This window comes from Aquarana catesbeiana, linkage group LG13 (assembly GCF_042186555.1).
Source record: "Aquarana catesbeiana isolate 2022-GZ linkage group LG13, ASM4218655v1, whole genome shotgun sequence".
Classification (NCBI taxonomy): Eukaryota; Metazoa; Chordata; class Amphibia; order Anura; family Ranidae; genus Aquarana; species Aquarana catesbeiana.
Window position 1 is genome coordinate 197842612 of NC_133336.1, and position 22789 is coordinate 197865400.

General features: G+C 45.3%; 1 protein-coding gene across 2 annotated transcripts in view; it reads left to right on the forward strand.

Annotated features, from left to right (window-relative positions):
• The window catches only part of KIRREL1 (kirre like nephrin family adhesion molecule 1), a 281642-nt gene that overhangs the window by 190084 nt on the left and 68769 nt on the right, over positions 1–22789 (forward strand). For both annotated transcript variants that reach the window (XM_073610343.1, XM_073610344.1), the window contains exon 2: positions 20257–20403. In XM_073610343.1, coding sequence (XP_073466444.1) covers positions 20257–20403 — 147 coding nt within the window. The remainder of the gene's footprint in view (positions 1–20256; positions 20404–22789) is intronic.

Sequence of the window (22789 nt, forward strand, 5' to 3'; positions counted from 1 at the left end):
CTGCAGCGTCTCACCTTGTGATTTGCTACAAAGTTACAATGTAAAGTCTGAGTGATCACTGGGGGAGGGGGAAATTGAGAAAATGCCTTTTCTTGCCTGCAGAAGACTGATGAGATAATTTCAACCTAGACCCAAGTCAAAATCACTTTTTATGACACTGACAGAACCAGGAGAGAAGTGCGTAAGGTTTAGATGACCTGTTGGGTTTTTATTGATGGGTCCTCCTAGTAAAGCCCCCCTCCTTTGCTGTCCTATTATTTCTGTTCTAGAATTGAAGAAGAAAGGGCAAATCTCAAATTGGGATAGCTGTTCCAGATGAGGCTTTTTGCCCTCACTTCCTGTCTTGGAGACACAACAGGAAGTGAGGAAAAATCCTTTGAATGGGGACAGAGCTGTGAAAACCTAACCTGAACTATGGACAGGGATAAACAACACAAATTAATGCAGCTTTGTAATCACTAATCCATCATTAAATGTGTTTTTTTTTTTTTTTTAATGCAAGCTGTGCAGTTTCTTAAATCTGACCCAGTATCAGCCTCTTGCATTCCCTGTACAGCAGGGCTGTGAGAGGAAGAAGCAGCACAAGGAGCCAATCAGTTCAAGTGCAAACAAAAAGCACGCTGATAGATGGAGAGAGCATAGCGACAGAGAGATGCGCTCCTCACTGTGCTGCTCCTCATTTCACTGTCCAGTCACAGGTTGGGGGCTCGTCCGGGATGATCTGGGTTCATAGGATTCACTGATTTCGACCATCAGACTGAGGACATCTAGTGGCAGAAAAAAAGTAGTGTTGGGGAAATCTCTGGAATAAAGTTGAATATTAATATCTTTTAATGAGCTTTTTGTATCTTTTATTTTTGCCCACAGTTCTGCTTTATACTACCATCTTAAAACTGCGGGCTAAGTGCCATGTACGGAAGTTTAGGGCATCTTGGTCCAAGTGATCAAAATTTGAGACTCATCACGACGGGGGGAAACAAGAAAAAAAAAATCTGTCTGTGTTATTATCTCACTCCTTTTGTCTCGCTATTGACCGTGGCGATCCAGTACCGGCCATTTGTATTCCAACATAATTCCGCACGGCAGAGAACATCCCTTTGTCACGGAGATAAGAGGACGGGGACTCGGGGACGCGTCGGAGATCAAGGGGACTTTGTGAAACGGATCAAAGTGGCTGCAAAGTGACTGAGATGGGAGGAATATTTAAAGAGACGTGACCTTTGTGTGATGGTATTAGAGTCAGGAAATGCAGTCAAACGCTAAAACGAAGTGACACGTATCTCCTGGGTAATGAGGACTTTGCCGTGTCGCCGGCGTCCGAACCCAGTAGTTTTGTTTTTTTTATGTGCATATCTGCGATTAGACCCGATGGACGGTCATTCCTAAGTCACCAAAAGAGAGTTTAATCTCCGCAGGAAACAGACGCGACTGTGCTAAGCCTTGGAAATAAAATGTCTGCCAAGGGTGTAATCCCCCCCCCCCCGTTGGCCGTGCAGGGCCGGGGTGAAAGGCTTGATTCGATATTCGGCAAAGTTGCGAACTGTGAACATAGTCCGCTTCCTTCGTGTAAGTTTAGTTGGGTTCTGCGCGCCCTACTGCAGCTTTCATTCCAGATCACTCCCCCCCCCGAGGTCTGTGGTCATCCAAAGGATTGCAACAATTCCAGCCACCATTTTGGCAGCAGCCATATTGGCACTTTCTGGGGTTTTATAAAATTTCTGAATCTAGGGAAGGGACTTGAAAGGAAAACAAACCTCTGATTGGCCACTTCATTGACAGCTAAGCCACTGATTAGCCAAGATGCCCTAGGTGAATAAGGTGGCCGATCAAAAGCTTTGCCAAATTTCCAAGACCCAATCCTAGGTTTAGAAATGTATAAAAGGAGCCCAATGGTGCCCCTATGGTCACCACCAAAATGCCAACTGGAGAAAGGGATTGCTAACTGATTGCAGCAACACTATGCATGAGGGTCTTTCAATTATGGAACCAAAGTGTTCCTCTCCCGATGGCCGTGCAGGGCCGGGGTGAAAGGCTTGATTCGATATTCGGCAATGTTGCGAGCTGTGAACATCGTCCACTTCCTTTGTGTAACTTTAGTTGGGTTCTGCGCGCCCTACTGCAGCTTTCATTCCGGATCACTCCCCCCCCTGCTTTTCGGCCCGGTCATTGTATGGATGGGTTTTACTTTTGCAGTGCAAAGGTATTTATAGGATCGAAAACTCAGGCTCCGAATGCGGAACGTTCCGGGCTGTGAGTGATGCCATGGAAAATTAAGGAAGCCGGTGTTCTCAACCATAGAGCTATGCCCTCTACTTCCCAGGGACCGGTCGTGTAACAACATCCCTGTAGTATTTTATTTCTACGGCTAGGTTCCCACCTATGCATGTTGGGCACGTGCGCAAAATAGCACAGAGACGCGCTTGCCATTTAGCAGATGTGTGGCAGTGAGTTTAGGACTCCCACAAAAGAAAAAGATACCTCGGACAAAACTAAAAGATAAAAGCAAAAAGCTCATTAAAAGATAGAGTAACAAAACTAGGGTCTGATGCAATATTCTACTTCATTCCAAAGATTTCCCCAGTAGTTATTTTTTTCTGCCACTAGATGTCCTCAGTCTATGGCAAAAAATCACTAAATCCCGGACCAGCCCCCAACCTGTGACTGGACAGTGATAGAAGAAGCAGCACAGTGATGAGCTCATCTCTCTGTCACGCAGCTCTCTCCACTTATCAGCATGCTTCTTGTCAGCACATCAACTCATTAGCTTTTTATGTGTCTGCACCCACAGGTGCGACTGAGCACGCCCATTTCTTCATGTTTTCAGCGCATTCCCACATGTGTAAGGCAGTGTATTCATTTCAGTGGGCTGCCCTACATGCAAGAAATACTGAAAGGAAGGCACTGAGTCTTTTCCAAATACACGCCGCACCAAGTGGTTTGCAGATGCGTGGGAGCATCATTAAAAACTCGGGCGCTTTTCTGACACACACAAGCGCGCTTTCCTTTAGCAGACGTACAACGGGGCCCATAATGGTTAATGACACCTCCACGCATCTGCAAACGCACACAGTTCGATGCGTTGCATTTTTCGGGAAAAGAGTCAGGGACTGCTTTTCCGTGTTTCTCATATGCGAATGCCCTATACGTGGGAATCCTCTTGTGTGGCAGGGGGGTAAAACCATGGCTCATCCGCCTGCTTTTACTGCCTCCACCCCGGAATAAGCCCTTACAGTGATGGCATCTTTACGACCCTGGTTATTGTAGTGGGAGGACCCAAGCATCTCAGGCTCCCAGTTTGTCCCTCCCACTCTTGCTGCCTCCTTCGATTGACTGTCACGCTTTTGATTGCCCACCTTTGTTCGCATTGAATGTGCTTGCTCCCATTGCATGATGGGAATTGTAGTCTGAATCAGTGGTGACCAACAGTAAAAGAAAGCGACATTGGTGCTGCATCGATCCCTCCTTGCGGGTGCGGGTGTAGATACTTTTTTTTCCTTTTAAAGCGATGCCATCATAGTCGTTAAATAGGAGATTTTCTCAAAAATCAAAAAAAGGCCTCTTGAGAGGGTGACAACGCAAGAGCACAGTTGGGAGACAGGGACAGAGGGTTGTCACCCCATAGCAGGAAGTGCCTGAACAAGGCAGGATCACAAGGGATTCTTTTCATGGAAAGCTGCAGATTGCAAATTACTTTTGCAAATGATATTACCATGTTAAAGCTTATATGAGATTATAGTAAATGGGTTTAGGTCGACTTTACTGCGGCTCTTGCAGCGTTACATCTACTTAGGCCTCTGGCGTACGTGGCATACCAAGCATGCCAGCAATGCGGGAGCTCGCAGGGAGGGTGTTAAAACGAAGTAGCTGTGAAACGCGTTAGTGCAGCGTGACACCTCGGAATAGGAGTGGGGGAGGGAGGAATCCCCCTGATGCAGCCATCGTCGAGCTCAGAACATTCTCTTCATCTTCCCATTGACTCCCAGGTGGGACTCCTGTCTCGGTCTGCGCTCTCGCCAAGCAGACAGCCACAAAGAGCAAGGCGTGATTTAAATCGGGAGAGAGGGGAGAAAAGGAAAAGTTATTCCCCTCCAGAGGGGATGCAAGATGCAGCCTCAAAGCTAAAAGAACCTTTAGAGTTTTGGGGGGAAGCGGGGACCAAGGTCTGTCCTTGCGTTGCAGCGAGACGTGTGTCTTCGCCGCTGCCGCCTTATTATTCCGCTGCGCTGTTTTCTCTGGATTTGGTACAAGGGAAAAAAAATTTGAATAATACCTATTGAAGCCCAACTCCAGCTGAAACACCTTTCGGTTGGAGTGAGGAAGGGTTCGAGTATTATTGCTGGCTGCTGGTAAGTTTTTCCTTCATTTCCTGTCCTGGTGACACCAGCATGTATGAGAAATTTCCTTAACTGAGATGCAGCCACAATTAAAAAGTGACCGAGGGTCTTCCATACTCTATCCAAAACTATCCAAAAAACTATTGTATGGATTTAGGCTTTAACCTGTTGCCGCCCATATAATGCATACGCGCGGCAACCAAGAGGGTGGGCTTTAACACCCACACACCACACACATGCATCCATGGGCACTCCCAGCATAGTGACCAAGCTGTCAAAGACAGATCCTGGACTGCAGTAATGATTGGGAGCTGATGGGACTGGCTCCTGATCACCTGACCACAGTGACAGCCAATCACAGAGGTCATATGATTGGACAAATCTTCCTCCTCCCCCTTCAGGGGACAGTGCCCGAGCAGTCAAAGGCAGCTCCCAGTCTCCAGTAATGATTGGGAGCCGGTGGAACTGACTCCTGATCATGTGACCACTTTGACAGCCAATCACAGTGGTCATGTGATCAGAATGACCTGCAGACCCCCCAGGGCACTGTGACGGAGCAGTCAAAGACAGCTCCCAGTCTCCAGTAATGATCGGGAGCCATTGGGACCTGCTCCTGATCATGCATCCACACCGCAAATGTTTTATACATAGACCTCGGTCAATTCTTTGGGCAATGACATCTAAATACAATTCTGATATTAATACCTTCACCTCCGTGAACTCTCAACTCAACCTAGGTTTCCTTTAATTCCTATTAAATCCAATGTCCTTGTATGTTCTCCTCGTTTGTGTTCAGGTTGCCTCTAGGTGCTCCATTGTTCTACCACAACCCACCTCCTTCCAAACAAACTGGCATTTAAACGTATGGGAAAAGATGGCAGAGGTGTTGAAACACCACGAATGGCATGTATTCCACATAAAATAACGTTTTAACATCTCCACACTGGTACTTTGACAACTATTAACACCTTCAGCCATGTGAATAGAGGGATTAACACCCATGCAGACAACAAGGATGGGACTACATAACTAGGATAGGGTGGTTCCCCAACTTTTGCACCTCCCATCCTGTTCTTGGACAATCAACATCATCTACACATTCCATGGTGATTGAATTAAGGGGGGGACGCTATGGTTCTATGGAACCTTGGTTGACAAAGGCTGAGCTTGGCAATGGATAAATGAAAACCATCACAGACTAACTGCCCAGATCAACAAGTATTTTTTATTGAAATATTATACAAAAAAGAAAGGGCATATATACATGGGCACATTTCAAAGACAGCATTTCACACAGAATATTTTTTTTCAGGTTTACATGATTTTTGAAGGTTTTTTCTTCATGAAATAATAGAAGCTTGTTGGTCCTTGACAGACGTAATCCTTTAAAAAAAAAAAAAATCTCTGGCATTCTTTTTCTCTATAACAATAGATCATTGGGGGGACGTGAATGTGTGGCCCCAGGTCCTCTGTGCTCCAGGAATAATGCATCTCAGTATGACAATGGAACTGTGTGCTCTAAGATCCTCCAAAACCGCACAATTATTTCATAAATAATCTCTGCTGAAAGGGCCTTTATAGGGAGCATTTATTTCAAATAATACATGTGTTATTTGGCACTTTTATAGAGTACAAAAAAGTGCTTTAGAAAAGCCTGCAGCTATTTTTTACAATGGTGTGGCTGATGATACGAATCTATGGTGGCCCTTTAAGGATATTCTTCACTGGAGCATGGCTGATGATGCAATAATTTGGGAAACTCTTCCATGGTGGACTCTTAAGGACATTCTTCACTAGGTTTGGTCCAGGGCATGGCCAGTGATGCAAAGATTTGGCCCATTATACTGTTCTATGGTGGCCTTTTAAGGTCATTCTTCACCGGGTCCAGAGCATGCCTGACTAACGGTAATACCGTCATGATACCGTTCTATGATGGCCTTTAAAGACATTCTTAACCAGCTGCAGAGCATTGCCAATGATGCAATGATTTGAGCAAATAGTACCGTTCTATGGTGGTCTTTTGAGATCATTCTTCACCAAGTCCAGAGCATGGCTGATGAAGCATTATTATTAATAGCATGAAGCTATTAATACTGTTCCACCATGGCTTTTTAAGGATGTTCTTTACCAGATTCAAAGCATGGCTGATGATGCAATAATTTGGGAATTTTTTCCATTCCATGGTGACCTCTTAAGGACAATAATGCAATGATTTGGCCCATTATACTGTTCTATGGTGGCCTTTTTAAGGTAATTTTTCACTGGGTCTAGAGCATGGCTGACTAATGGTAAAAAAATTATTAAGCTGTTCTACGATGGCCTTTTAAAGACAGTCTTAACTAGCTCCAGAGCATGCCCAATAAAGCAATGATTTGAACAAATAATACTACGGTGGTACTTTTGAGGTCATACTTCACCAGGTCCAGAACATGGCTAACTAAGCAATGGTGTGGCCAATGATACTGTTCTACTATGGTCTTTTAAGGACATTCTTTACCAGGTCCAGAGCACTGTCAAATACTCATTGATTTGGCCAATGATATTTTTCCATGGTGCCCTTTTAAGGACATTCTTCACCAGTTTCACGGCATGGCTGAATACTCAATGGTTTGTTAAATAACACTGTTCTATAGTGGCTTTTAAGGTCATTCTTCATCAGATTCACTACATAGCTAACTAAGCAATGATCAAGCCAATGGTAGTGTTCTATGGTGGTCTTTTAAGATTATTTGTCACCAAAGCCTGGGAACGATTGACTTGACAATGGTTTGGCTGATGATACCTTTTTAAAGGTGACCTTTTTATAGGATTTCTTCAGAGCGTAGATGACAAATCAATGGTTTGGCCTGATTAGATTATTCTATGGTTATATTTTGTTTTCCTCATCCAATCCAGAACATGACCAACTATCTTTTTAAACTCAATATTTAAGGTTACCCTGTTATGTACAGTAGTCGATGTAAATAGTAGGACTGACCCTGTAAAATCAGCTTGTCAAGGCAGAACTACGGGGGCTACCACTGTTGACTTTTTTTTCAATGGCTGCAGAGTCAACTTGATTCTGTCTTTGCTACCAAATAGATTGTTGGCCAAGAACAACATTCAATAGGTATGTAAACCTCACTGACTGCATGCTGGCTGTGGGTCCATAACCTCTAGATAGTAAAACCAAGATAAGAAGGCAAGTCCCGAAAGCTGCACCTTTAAAAATGAGTCAGCAATGGCAGCCCCATGAAGCTATCTTGACAGGCTCCCTTTAAGTTTTCCTGATGTGTGTTTGAATAGTATGCAGTGATTTTTTTCCCGGCACTGGATGTAGAAACCATAAAGAGTTACACCGCCAAGCCAGCATGCCAGGGCTTTGCTTCCGCAGCATTTTCTGTCTTAGTGATTTTTCTTTTCTACAATTAATTTAATTGACTGAGATAGATAAGGAATCGGAGTACGGGGTGCACTTAAAGCATGCTTTTAGTAAATTAAACTTTTCGGGATCTGTAAATTAAAAAAAATCTCTTAGGCTTAACTAGTAGCCTTGGAGAGCTGACAAATGACATAAGCATCTTGTAGAGCTTGGACTAAGAGCAGAGATAAAATACTGGCTATGGCTTATAGCCAGATGGGACCATAGCATGTGCATTAGGGTGGTGGGGTTATCATTTGGAAACCAGGGATCTGATATCTGATTGTGGCCAAGAAAATTGTTCTATCTGTAAGTGTGCTTTCGGAATGATTATTGCAACTGGTGCCATGTGACATTTTTGCTGTTCCGTATTTCCTTCATTGTATTTCATACACTGATTTGTAAAAGCTCCCTCCAGTGGCATTTTATATAGCAGGGCATACCTTTCGAATCCTTGCTTAAAGAAAACTTGCCACAAGGGTTAGTTTTGGGGATCCAGGGTTTATTAAAGGGTTACAGAGAAGATTAGTGTTAAGGTTACAGGAAAGGCTCGTGTCAGGGTTATGGGGAGGTTTAGTGTTGAGGTTACAGGAAGGGTTGGTTTGAGGGTTATAGAGAAGATTATTGTTAAAGTTACAGGGAAGGGTAGTGTTGGGGTTGCAGGGCTGGTTAGTATGAGGATTATGAAGAAATGTTGTGTTAAGGTTACAGGAAAGGCTCGTGTCAGGGTTACGGGGAGGTTTAGTGTTGAGGTTACAGGGAGGGTTGGTTTGAGGGTTATAGAGAATATTAGTGTTAAGGTTACGGTGAAGGGAAGTATTGGGTTTACAGAGTGGATTAATGCTTGGGTTACAGGGAGGGTTAATGTGAGGGTTATGAAGAAGCTTAGTGTTAGGGTTACAGGGAAGGCAAGTTTTGGGGGTTTACAGGGAGGGTTGGTTTGAGGATTCTAGAGAAGATTAGTCTTAAGGTTAAATGGATGGGTAGTGTTGGGGTTACAGGGAGGAATTGTGTTGGGGTTACAGGGAGGGTTAGTTTGAGACTTATGAAAAAGATTAGTGTTAGGATCACAGGGAAGGCTGGTGTTGGGGAGTTACAGGGAGAGTTCATGTTAGGGTTACATGGGAGGGCTCGTGATATGGGAGGTTAGTGTTAGGGTTACATGAAGGGGTAGTGTGCGGATGCTTTAGGATATAAGGCATCACCAGAAGCTTTGTGTGAAGCTTACCATTGCTGGCGTCCCAATGCTGAAATCCAATGTATAGACCTATTATTGATCAGATGTTGGCCCAAACTTTTCCTCTACCATGAAGCATTGGGAAAACCATGTTTAGCCCCTCATTTAGGAACAGACAGATATCTTCCTAGCCCTGGTTCTGCAGACAAGATGTATACTATATTACCAAAAGTATTGGGACACCTGCCTTTACACGCACATGAACTTTAATGGCATCCCAGTCTTAGTCTGTAGGGTTCAATATTGAGTTGGCCCACCCTTTGCAGCCATAACAGCTTCAACTCTTCTGGGAAGGCTGTCCACAAGGTTTAGGAGTGTGTCTATGGGAATGTTTGACCATTCTTCCAGAAGCGCATTTGTAAGGTCAGGCACTGATGTTGGGCGAGAAGGCCTGGCTCGCAGTCTCTGCTCTAATTCATTCCAAAGCTGTTCTATCAGGTTGAGGTCAGGCCAGTCAAGTTCTTCCACCTCATCCATGTCTTTATGGACCTTGCTTTGTGTACTGGTGCACAGTCATGTTGGAACAGAAAGGGGCCATCTCCAAACTGTTCCCACAAAGTTGGAAGCATAAAATTGTCCAAAATGTCTTGGTATGCTGACGCCTCAGGTGTTCCCTTCACTGGAACTAATGGGCCAGGCCCTACCCCTGAAAAACAACCCCCACACCATAATCCCCCTCCACCAAATGATTTGGACCAGTGCACAAAGCAAGGTCCATAAAGACATGAATGAACGAGTTTGGGATAGAGGAACTTGACTGGCCTGCACCTCAACCCGATAGAACACATTTGGGATGAATTAGAGCGGAGACTGTGAGCCAGGCCTTCTTGTCCAACATCAGTGCCTGACCTCACAAATGTGCCTCTGGAAGAACGGTCAAACATTCCCAATGGTTTGGCTGATGATACCATTTAACGGTGGCCTTTTAAGAACCTTCCTCCAAAGCATAAATGACTATGTTCTACCTTGGCCTTTTAAGGACATTTTTTACCAGGCCCAGAGCACAGCTGAATACTCATTGTTATGGTCAATTATATTTTTCTATGGTGGCCTTTTAAGGACATTCTTCACCAGTTCCACAACATGGCTAATTACTCAATGGTTTATTCAATAACACTTGTTCTATGGTGGCTTTTAAAGTCATTCTTCACCAGATCCACTACATGGCTGGCTAAACAATGATTAAGCTAATGGTACTGTTCTATGGTGGCCATAAAAACATGGACGAGTGCGTCTGGGGTGGAGGAACTTGACTGGCCTGCACTGGCATCAACCCAATAGAACACATTTGGGATGAATTAGAATGGGGACTAGAATGGGGACTGAATGAGTGCCTGACCTCACAAATGCGCTTCTGGAAGAACGGTCAAACATTCCCATAGACACACTCCTAAACCTTGTGGACAGCCTTCCCAGAAGAGTTGAAGCTGTTATAGCTGCAAAGGGTGGGCCAACTCAATATTGAACCCTATGGACTAAGACTGGGATGCCATTAAAGTTCATGTGCGTGTAAAGGCAGGTGTCCCAATACTTTTGGTAATATAGTGTATGTGCGAATTTGTATATATACAGTATATGCTGTAAATGTACAATATGTAAAGCACTTCGTAAACTGAATAAAATTTAGAATAAATAGACCTTAGTTTCCCTCTAAGCTTTGCTGGCTTTTTCTGCTTCCTCTGTCAACCCTTTCCCCCATAAGCATGTATGAAAGACCTGTAATTAGATTGTCAGCTTCTGTGACGAGAAGCTGATTTGGCTGCTGCGTTAATCTCTCCGGCTCTATTGTCTGGTGCGATGCGCGGCTTCCAGCAATATGCAGGTATTAGGCTCTCTCCCAAACCTGCGCTGCCTCCCGGCCTCCTGGGACCGGGGCCCGAAACAACGGGCCTGAAAACTGGCATCTCTGCCTATTTAAAAATGCTAATGAGGAATTCAGAGGTGCCAAACAATGGAACAGGACAAAGAGAGGGGGGGGGGGCTTCACGTGGGCGATGTGGTGTAATATATCTCCGCCAGCTGACGGAGAATTTGTAAGCCTTATACGGCGATGCTGTGCTGTGCATTCTGTACATTTACAAGTCTGGCAGCTTGTCAGAAAACGGATTGGCTCAGCCGCCTCTGCCAGAAGCCGTCAACGCATTAGCTGGGCAAGTGGACCAGGCACACGTATCTGCGACCAAAGCCGCGCCGGAAAGCTTTTGTTGTCAGTTTGGCGGCTTCCAAGCTTGCCTGTTGGAGTGCGACTACAAATCCCCACCATCCTAGATGGGACTTCATAGCGTTCCGTCACTCTCCTACTACGATTAAAGGGAACGGGTCAAATCAACCTTAGCAGACATGTGCAGAACGGAAAAAAAAAAAAAATTGTTGCATTTCGATTCGTTAATTAACAAATTTTGTTTACTTAAATTCGTTTTCGGAATTTGTTTAGTTTCTTTTTTGTTTATTCATTTTCAAATTCTATTTGAATTTTCCGAATAAGACGCAATTTAATTTAACCACTGCAGCTGCGATACGGCGCTGCGTTACTTTAACTGACAATTGCGCAGTCGTGCAACGCTGTACCCAAATAAAATGTCCTCTTTTTTCCTACAAATAGAGCTTTCTTTTGGTGGTATTTGATCACCTCGGCGGTTTTCATTTTTTTGCGCTATAAACAAAAAAACATAGACAATTTTGAAAAAAAAAAATATACGGTACATTTTTTACTTTCTGCTATAAAACATATCCAATAAAAAAAAAAAATTAAAAAAATCAACTTTATTCATCAATTTAGGCCAATATGTATATGTAATATGTTAATTTTTTGCGCTATAAATGAAAAATTACCATAAAAAACAAACAAACAATAAAACATATCCAATAAAAAAATTGAAAAAAAAATCAAATTTCTTTATCAATTTAGGCCAATATGTATTCTGCTACGTATTTTTGGTAAAAATAAAGTCCCAATAAGCGTATATTGATTGGTTTGCACAAAAGTTATAGCGTCTACAAACTATGGGATATTTTTATTTCTTTTTTCTTTCTTTTTTTTTTTACTAGTAATGGCGGCGATCAGCGACTTATAGCAGGACTGTGATATTGCGGCAGACAAATCAGATACTAACTGACACTTTTTGGGGACCAGTGACACTAACCCACCAAACTGGCGTTGTTGAGAGGAGAACGTTGTTCTTTTGTTTTGTTTATGCAGTGATTAAAAAAATACTATCTAGGAGGGTTTGTAAAAAAAAAAAAAATAACACTTATGCTCAAAAAAGCTCAAAGAAGCCTAAAGTGACCCAATAAAAACATGCACAAGAGCAAAAAAAAAGACCAAGCTTCTTCAAGCTGAAATAAAAGCTCAAATGCCCGTAAAAGCTGCAGTGTGCATGACCCTAATACAGTGATCAGCGTTTAAAAAAATGCACTGTCACTGTACTAATGACACTGGCAGGGAAGGGTTTAACATCAAGGGCGAGCAAAGGATTAAATGTGTTCCCAGGGTGTGCTTGCTGACTGTTGGGTAGGGGGGGAGAGGTGCTTTCACTGGGGGAAGGTAAAAGATCTGTGTTCCTTGTTTACATAGGCAGACCGCCATTCTGCCTGTCTCCTGAATGATCTGCGCCTTGTGGGCGGGATCACGCGCATGCGCGCCCCTGACCTGTAAGTGCCAGATCATGTGCTAGATTTGTGATCTGGCACAGAGGCCACCTTGCTGCAGTATATGTGCGCAGAGCCACTGATAAAGTACAGCCAGCCCTCCTGTACTGGGCCGGGCACCATTAGTTAAAAAGGGGGGCCCGGGCACCTGCTCAGCAGGAGGGCCGGCTGTACTGTCTTATTGCAGATACTGTTCCTCTTCTTACTCCCCCTTCAGCGCTGCCAGCTTTTATTCCTCTTTCTCCCTCCAGCTGCACTGCAGGGGGATTGGTCCTAGCACATGTGCCCCTTCCATCTGCTGCCCCCCCCCCCCCCCCGTTTGTCCCTTCACCCCGCAGCACTTCTGGCTTCCCTCCTCTCCTCCCCTGCCGGCAGCTACTGCGGGCACAAAGGGAGCTGATTCAAGAGAGTGGGGGAAGGGGCTAGTAAACATGTAATTTACTGGCCCCTTCCTTTCCTGAATGAACACAGTGAGTGATCGGTACCAATCACTCCTGTGTCCATTTATCAATTAGGCATAGTAAACTGTGTTTACTATGCTTCAGTTTGTGAATGAGCAGGAAGCTTCAGAGCGTTTCCTATTCATTAATCTGTGCTGCCGAGGATGCAAAGAAAGGGACTGATAAATCTATGTCCTCAGTCACTTTCGGCCGGGAAGGGGGGGAATCAAGTTTAAATTCCGTTATTTCAGACCAATTTTTGTTTCGTTATTTCGGAGGATTCGGTTACATGCGATTTTTCGATTTGGAATGAAACGTATGTCTAAGCCTTAGCATCTCTTATATTTTTATCCTGACATCCTTTCCTGACCAAATCCTGCTGGATAAAAGAAGGGGGTGCATAGTTCTTTATAAATTCCAAACTTAATTTTAATTAGAAACTTGAATCCAGAGGAAGGCAAAAAAAATGTATTTATTATTTTTTCTCCTGGTTGAACGAGATGTGTGTTTATTCAACTTGACAGTCTAAGTGTAGCATCCTCATAGCTAGGTTACTACTGTCAGTACTTTTTTTCTCGGGTAATAGGAGCAGGTACTCCCCCCTTCCAAATTACCCCTCGTCTCCGCCTCCTACCCACCTCTGAGCACCGTCCCTTGGTTCCACCCCCTACCCACCTCTCAGTACCGCCCCTAAGGAATACAGAACCAAGTAATTTGTATGGAATTTGACACTGATAAAGCAATAAAATAGATCCTCTGCAGCCAACAACAAAAGACCCTCACATGAACCATAGCCCCCCCTCCCCGCAGCAACAAAAGATCCACCCATCAACAATAGACCCCCCCCAGAAACCTTAGAGCCCCACTCGCAAGAATAGACACTCCAGCAGCCAGCAACAATAGAGCTCTCCCTCAACAGTAGATCCCTCCCAGTAGCAATTGACCTAAGCAACAGTAGATCCTCCACCAGTAAAAATAAACCTCCCAGCAACACTAGACCCCCCCCCACAACAATAGATTCCCCCAGCGACCATAGATCCCCCAGCAGCCAGCATCAATCGACCCTCCAAAGCAATCTAGTAACCCCTTGCCATTGCATACATTCTGTGCTGGAGGTGCCGGAACTGTGCCCCCCTGCCTTCCTACTACTGTTGAGGCAAATTTTCGTTTTTGGCTCCTCTGTAGCAGAGGAGTAGTCTTTAGTTGCTTTCGGCTGTTCTGGTTTCTGCTGGTTGCAGGCTCTGCTGCTTTCCCCTGGAAGGTTCCAGAATTTAGTGGGTGAAGAAGGTAGACCCTCCCAATCTCCCTGGCAGGGAGAATGGCCAGTAGGGGGCTGAGGTGTGTATAAATAAGCTGGGGCCTGGAACAGCAGGGTCTTTGTCCTGGGTAGAAGTCCCAGCATACGGGATGTGGCTCCCTGGAGCACATAGCTGCAGTTGAGAACAAGGCTATTTGGGTCCCAGCTCCAGCTCGGGACAAATAGCGAGACCAGTCTTAGGGCCTGTGCGCTACATATATATCATAAAAGGGTCCTCTTTCATCAAAGGCTTGTTATCATTGCATGAAGCGTGTATTGGACTGATGAAACTAGAGGGACCCTGAGGGGGGAAATCGGATGATCAATGCAGATTTTGGTTAAGCAACCAAAAGTTTTTATATTAAAGAGGAACTTCATCCCTACCTAGCTAATTTTTTTTATTCCCCGTTAATCGTAATTTTTTTAACAAAAATACATATTTCCTAGTTTATGGAGTCCAGTGTTTTCTTCCAGCCCAACTTTCGTCTTTATCATTCAACTCTGGGCTCAACATCTTACTCATGCGCAGACTTGCTATGAGTTTTTGCCAGGTCTATGAGACCCGGAAGAGCTGCACAGCATGTCTGCGCGTCTGACGGACGAAACATGTTGGATGTTTTTACAGCTGTAATTCAATAAAAGGAAGACCGCTTTGGTTATGAATAAGCGCTTATGAGCGAAACATGTCAACCTTGTTCTTGTTCCCCCGCTACATGTGATTCTGCCTGTTTTTTCATATCAATAAAGCGGATCTGTTGGGGGGCGGCCGTCCGGGATCTCTATTGTTTACTGTGCAGTTTGCAAGCTGGGTGAGCACCCTCTTGGCAGGTGTGTGGGGTGCATATACTGTATATTTTGGCGTTGGGAATGTTTTTTAGGCAGATTTCTAGAGTTACTGAATGTTCCACTTTAAGTGATATTGCCGCTTGATAAATCAAGTCCTTAGTGTATCTGCATATGAAGGTTTGTACTACTAAGCTTGATCCCCAATGTATCATCCTGGGCAACTCTAAGAGGCCATACTTCTACAAGAGGTTCATAATGTTCCTCTGAATTGTTTTAAATGTTGCAATAACAGAAACTATATTCCCTCCCTGGTGTCCCTAAGTTCCCTCTGATGGGGGTTTCTGCTTCCCCTAATGCCCCCTCTGGGTATGATCCGAGCGGCCATTGTAGAACATAGCCCAATCAATAACGTGTTAGCCTCCAGGCAGCCGAGCAGTCGTTCCCTTTTTAACCTCGGAGACTGAATCAAACTGCAGCTCTCTGGAAACATGACTGCTATCGATCGGCCTGAATGTTTTCCGACTGGGAGGGGGGGTGACCCTGTTAAGGCCTACAGTTAAAGGCAATTACTCCCCATGGGCAAGACTTTGACGAGGGTTCAGTTTGATGTCTCAGCATGCTATCTGGAATGAGGAGACAGAAGGTTGATGGGGGGAACAGGACTCCTAGATGTGCTCCTTATCCGCAGTACTTTCTTTATTTTTTCTAATATTGATCATGCTAAAGTCTCTGTGCACGCTTTCATGAACATTATCAAGGCATTGCTTTCTTCTGTGTCAGTGGAAGATAAAAACTGCGGGGGGACCCTTGCATGATGAGAAACATTCTCGGCATCTTTGATGCAAGTTCCATACATATGGACAGCTGACCACTTGTCCTGACTAGGGGTCTAGATGAGCTTGTTGGAAGTCCAGTTCCAAAACCCTAGTATTATGTAGTTGGTTTCTCTTTGTAGCTATAGCAGTGTCCACTGTTCCACAAAAGCTTTTTACAAAATTTTGGAATGTGTCTGGGGGAATTTGTGTCCATTCAGCCAAAAGAACATTTGTGAGGTCAGGTACTGATGTTGGATGAGAAGACCTGGATCACAATTGGTTTTCCAGTTCAGAAAGGTGTTCAGTAGGGTTGAGGTCAGGGATCTGTGCAGGACACTTACGTTTCTTCACACCAAACTCACCATACAATGTTTTTATGGAGCTGGTCACCATTTATGAGGTCAGGTACTGATGTTGGATGAGAAGACCTGGCTCACAGTTGGTGTTCCACTTCATCCAAAGGTGTTCAGTAGGGTTGAGGTCAGGGCTCTGTGTAAGACACTCAAGTTCCTCCACACCAAAATCATCATGTCATGTCTTTCTGGAGCTGGCCAATATTTGTGAGAGCAGGTACTGATGTTGGATGAGAAGACTTGGCTTGCAATCAGCATTCCAATTAATCCCAGAGGTGTTTAAAGTGTAAATTCACCTTTACAGAAAAATATGTAAGGTGAACTTACACATGACTCCCTCCTCATCACCCCCAGTCCCCCTGACCTGTTGCGTGGCGATCTCCCGTTCTGAGCCCCGGTATAGCCGCCTCAGGGGTCTGGGGCTTAGAAATCCCCTCGGCATTCATGCATCTTCTTCCCCGCTGACAGGACAAACTACGCGGGTTCTGATTGGTCAGTGCCGACAAATTAGAATGCTCCAAAATGTCCCTCCTGACGGGCTACGTTTTGGAGATTCAGCTGCGTGATTTCTAAGGGCTGAACCTCTAACGCGGCTGTACCGGGGCTTAGAATGGGAGATCGCTGCAATCCAGGTCCGCGGGACTGGGGGTGAGGAGGGGGTCCTGTGTAAGTTCCCCTTACAGATTTTTCTGTAAAGGTGAACTTACCCTTTAATAGAAGTTAGGGCTCTGTGCAGACTTAAGTTCCTCCACAGAGTCCACCACACAAAACTGGTCACACCATGTCTTTATGGAGCTGGCTTTGTATACCAGGGCACAGTCATGCTGAGAGAGAAAAGGGTCTTCACTAAACTGTTACCGCAAGGTTGGAAGAACACAATTGCCTAAAATGTCTTTGTTTGTTGTACTATTAACAGTATCCTTCACTGTAAACACCCAAACTCAATATGAACAGGGTCTACAGCTGGGGCTAGAGCCCATAGCAGCATAGTAAAGAAAGTCATACGCTTGGGTGGGCATACACATGTATATACAGTAATATACGTGTGTGTGTGTATATATCCCCAGAGAGCCCCCCACTTACATCAGGGTCCCCAGAGAGCCCCCCCTTACATCAGGGTCCCCAGAGAGCCCCCCCTTACATCAGGGTCCCCAGAGAGCCCCCCCTTACATCAGGGTCCCCGAGAGCCTCCTCCTTACATCAGAGTCCCCAGAGAGCCTCCCCCTTGCATCAGGGTCCCCAGAGAGCCCCCAACTTGCATCAGGGTTCCCAGAGAGCCCAACTTACATTAGGGTCCCCAGAGAGCCTGCCCCTTAAAATCAAGGTCCCCAGAGAGCCTCCCTTGCATCAGGGTTCCCAGAGAGCCCCCCCTTACATTAGGGTCCCCAGAGAGCCTTCCCCTTAAAATCAGGTTCCCCAAAGAGCCTCCCCCTTGCATCAGGGTCCCCAGAGAGCCTCCCCCTTAAAATCAGGGTCCCCAGAGAGCCTCCCCCTTGCATCAGTGTCCCCAGAGAGCCCCCCACTTACATCAGGGTCCCCAAAGAGCCTCCCCTCCCCCTGGGGACCCCTGCAGAGACTCGGCAATGGGCCCCAGATTCTGGGCTATAGCCCCAAAAGCCACCCCCTAGTGATGCCACTGGTCTACAGACATTTGGCCGAATATTGTGTGCTTTACTGTCAATGTGCCTCCTGGGCAAAGTCTATCTTTGGAAATATGGAGAAAAATCATAACTTCAGGATAGCAGTTATAGGTCCTACATAAATGTCTTCCTTTCCTCTTTTAACTGCAAAAGGGACTGGGCTGGGGGGTTGGAAGAAGAAGCAGCGGCCTTGGGCACTAATGCGCTCAAAGGGCAGAACCTGCAACCCATGCTGCTGAAATATTTTACAACTTGTATGCATAGAAGGTGCTCTTTGGTCTCTTTGCCTTGGGTTCTAAAGGACCTCGTCCTGCACACTGACTGTAAACCTCCTGCGCGTCGGCAGGCCTGAGAGAGCTGAGGCAACTAGGGAATCCAGGAGGGGACTGAAGGGATTCTGTAAGTCTTCAAAGAGTGAGAGAGTCTGGGGTGCCAGGCGATCCCCTATCTAGGGGTCAGGAGGGGGCCCGTGCAACAAGGTGCTGTGTAACTAAGGCTGAGTGAACCAGGAGAGCCAGAGAGTTGTGTCTGAAGGACCAGAGCCAAGAGCAGCAGTGCCGCGAAACCAGTATAAAAAAAAAAATCTATATATATTAAAAAATCTATATATATATATACTGTATATGTCCATTTTCATTATATCTGACTGTTTAGAAATCTCATGTTTGTAACTTAACTCAAACAGCTCAATTTCCAGTACCATCTCTCTGGACATGAACAATTCTCTATAGAGTCTTAAAGGGACGTTGGCGTGACACATTAGATTTAGCGGTCTTCTGGCGAGCGCGCTAATTTCATGTGTGACTGTGTTGTGTAGGGGAGCGTAGAATACGTTAACAACTTATTAAAACGCGATAAGAAGATCAATCATTTTCGCAACACTTGGTTTACCTTTAATTCGCCGGCGACCTTAGGTGCCCCTAATTCAAAACTTACGGCAGAGCGTGTGTCACGATATGGATTATATATCCGCTGAAGCGCTTGGTTTGCTCTGCAGGCTGCATCGTCTATTATTTATCATATGAAACGTGCCACTTTTTCCCCACGGCACGGTACATTAGTTTTCAGCTAAGTAAAATTGGCGTGATCGTTTTGGGTACGGTAATAATATTAAAAATAAAGGAAGATGATCTTATCATATCGAGAAAAAAAATGTAATTATTAGACTAATACAACCTGATGCTAATATATTATCCCAAAAACTAATCCTCATCTGCATCCTAAATTAAAGCTGAACTTCGTAAGGCCTGGATGGGGCCTAGTTGACTGAGTCAGCCCCTGGCTTCTTATAGGTCTTTGATACACCAACAGCCAGATCTCCCTGTCAGAAGTCTAAAACTTTGTTCCTGTCCACATTGGAGTTTTGGGTAACCCTACTCAACTTAGTGTGTTCCAGCTTCCCTTGTTACATTTGCCAGAATATAAAATGAATAAAAAAATATCCAACAGGGATGGAGGAACCCCTCATAATGGTCATAGCAAGTGTACAGACCTGGGAACTCAGGATTAGGATGGTGGGAACCCCTCATACTGATCACAGCAGGTGTACAGACCCGGGAACTCAGCACAGGGATGTAGGAATCCCCTCATAATGGTCACAGCAGGTGTACAGCCTTGGGAACTCAGCACAAGGTTGGTAGGAACCCCTCATAATGGACACAGCAGGTGTACAGACCAGGGAACTCAGCACGGGGACGGTGGGTACCCCTCATAATGGGCACAGCAGGTATACAGGCCCGGGAACTCAGCACAGGGATGGTGGGAACCCCTCATAATGGGCACAGCAGGTGTACAGACCTGGGAACTCAGCACAGAGATGGTGGGAACCACTCATAATGGGCACAACAGGTGTAAAGACCCATGAACTCAGCACAGGGACGGTGGAAACCCCTCATACTGGGCACAGCAGGTATACAGACCCGGGAACTCAGCACAGGGATGGTGGGAACCCCTCAAAATGGGCACAGCAGGTGTACAGACCCAGGAACTCAGCACAGGGATGGTGGGAACCCCTCATAATGGACACAGCAGGTGTGCAGACCCCAGATCTCCAGATAGATAGATAGATTTTGGTGACTACTGTATATGGCCTAAAATTGGGAGGTTCTGCGCACACTCTGATGGCTCTGGAAGTCTCTGGTTCCCTTTCTGCGATTTCCGGCATCTCATTCCTGAATTATAGAACATTTCACATCCTTCTATTATTAATCAAAACTCATCATTAATATTCATTACAATGTCAGCCTGTTTTAATGAAAAAAAAAAACGGCATAATTGACCCTTCCATTTTTCTTCTTTAATTACAGCCGTGCAGTCTCGTTTCCTCCAGGAGCCAGCTGACCAGACGGTGGTGGCGGGGCAAAAAGTGGTTTTGACGTGCGTGGTGCTGAACTACTCCGGAATCGTGCAATGGACGAAAGATGGCCTGGCCCTGGGATTGGGGAACCTAAAGAGTAAGATTTCTGTTCTTCCTTCTATTGTGTGTCCCTAGGGGGACCTATTCAATAAAGCAAAGGGCAAAGTCTAGTGATCCACGATTGGCACCCAGTCACAATTCATCCTCATTTGGTTTTCTCATTAAAAATTGATTGGCTGGTGGGTAGCAACATTTCTCTTATTGTCAACGCTGCTTTGTCATCTTACTCAAAAGCATTGCAACCAGTGGCGGCTGGTGCTTAATATTTTTTTTTTTGGGGGGGGACTGCAAACAATGCTCTAATCATGTGCTTCCAAAAAAAAACCCCATTGAAATTCATGCGTCCGGCACCCTGCATGGAGATTAGAGGCCGGCGCATGGATTGGGGGGGCGACGTCCCTGCGCCCCTAATGGACTGGCCGTCACTGATTGCAACGCTTATGGAAGCCATATCATCTAAAGTGCTTATTCTGTACCTTTGATACCAATGATGGGACACTATTCCTCACACTGATACCAATGATGGGACACTATTCCTCCCACTGATACCAATGATGGGACACTATTCCCACCACTGATACGAATAATACGAATAATGGGACACTATTCCTCCCACTGATACCAATGATGGGACACTATTCCTCCCACGTATACCAATGATGGGAAACTATCCCTCACACTCTCCCACTGATACCAATGATGGGACACTATTCCCCCTACTGATACCAATGATGGGACACTATTCCTCCCACTGACACCAATGATGGGACACTACTTTTCCCCTAATACTAATCCTCCCACTGACGCCAGGACATTTTCTACTCCTACTGACCACAGTCTAGCCCCCCCTAATGTCTGAAGGACAATGTACTGGCCATTTTTTTTAGAAAGTTTGGAGACCCCTGGAGTAGAGTATAGCCCCTGAAACGAGTTGGCTTTTACACACATTTTTACAATTTATCTTGTGGACTTGAATATTATGTGACGCTTCAGTTCTAGATTTACCAATCTCTACCCAAGGTTAATTATGGACATCCGTTGACGTGTGGAAGGTTTCTGCCCAGTATTCTCCACAGTCACACCAACATCTTGGATGGCATCATTCGACCAAGCCTAAAGTTTTCAGCGCTTTCAATCCAATCTTTGAAATTTTTGACTAAGCTGTGTGCTTAGCTAAGCTTTTATATACTTCTCAATCAATAGGCTGCCTTGCTGACTACACTTGGAAGTGATAAAACATAACAGGGAAGAAGGCTGAGGATGCCTTTGAAGATGGTTTTAAAAAGCAAACAATATATCAGCCGGCCAACTTTGTTATGAAAAGGGGACAATATTCAGCTTCATTTTGTGTGTGGCACCATATAATGGCTCCCATTTGCTACCCATAAAGGTAATATCAAACATTCCCTTACACAACCCATTGCAAACCGACATTACCCTCCCACCTGCGGTTATTTGTCTTGCGTGTGGGCTGATTGCTGACGTCACCCTTTAGACCGGCTGTCCTTGTAAGCCCCCGTTACCTATCTGCCACATCTGGACAGCCTCTTTAAATCTTCTGCATCCATCCATCGTAGGCCTCTGCCACCACTCTGGAAACTACAGGCAGCAATTTATTCCCCAGTCTCGCAGGCCGGCCCGGATTCTGCTGACTAACCAAGATCCCTGCAAATACTTCATTTTGTTGGCATTCTATCCACACGTTGATGGATGTCAAGCAGGGCCTGGCTGCTCGAAACTGAGGAGGTGGCCAACGGGGATAGCAGATAACAGGAGCGGGTCAGACACGGGGGGGGGGCGGGCCCTGGCTGATCACTGCCAACCTAATAGCACACTTGAGGCGTCCACCCTTGTTTCCCAATCAACGTCACAGTAAAAAAAAAAAAAAAAATTGTCTGAGGAGCAAAAAGTAAAAATCAGCTTCTGAGGGCCCCATTTTTGCTGTCAAGTTTTGGTGAGGCTTTTTATGATTTTAAATTTGGAAATTAGTTACCTGCCCATTAAGTGTGTCCATGGACAAGGCGAGGTGGGCAGGAGGGGCAGCTGCCCTGGGCACTGTGGTATCATGTGAAGTAGGAGGTTATTGTGAGGAGTTTGGGAGGGGGAGGGATTTGTGTTGGAAGGGGGAATTTGGGGGGCAGCAGGGGGTAAGAAGAATTGTTCTAGGAGGTGAAATTTGGGAGTAGGTTGCTGGGAGTAGTGATTTAGGGGGATCTGTGTTTGAAGGGGGAATGGGGGAAGAGGATGTGTGCTTGAAGAGGTGATATGGTAGAGGGGAGATAATTGTGATAGGATGAGATTTTTTTTGGGGGGGTGGGGGGGGGATTTGTGCTAGTAGGGATCATTGGGGGGGTACTTGTGCTAAGAGGGGGGATTGGGGGAAGAGGATGTGTACTTGGAGGGGAAATTTTAAAAGTGGAGGA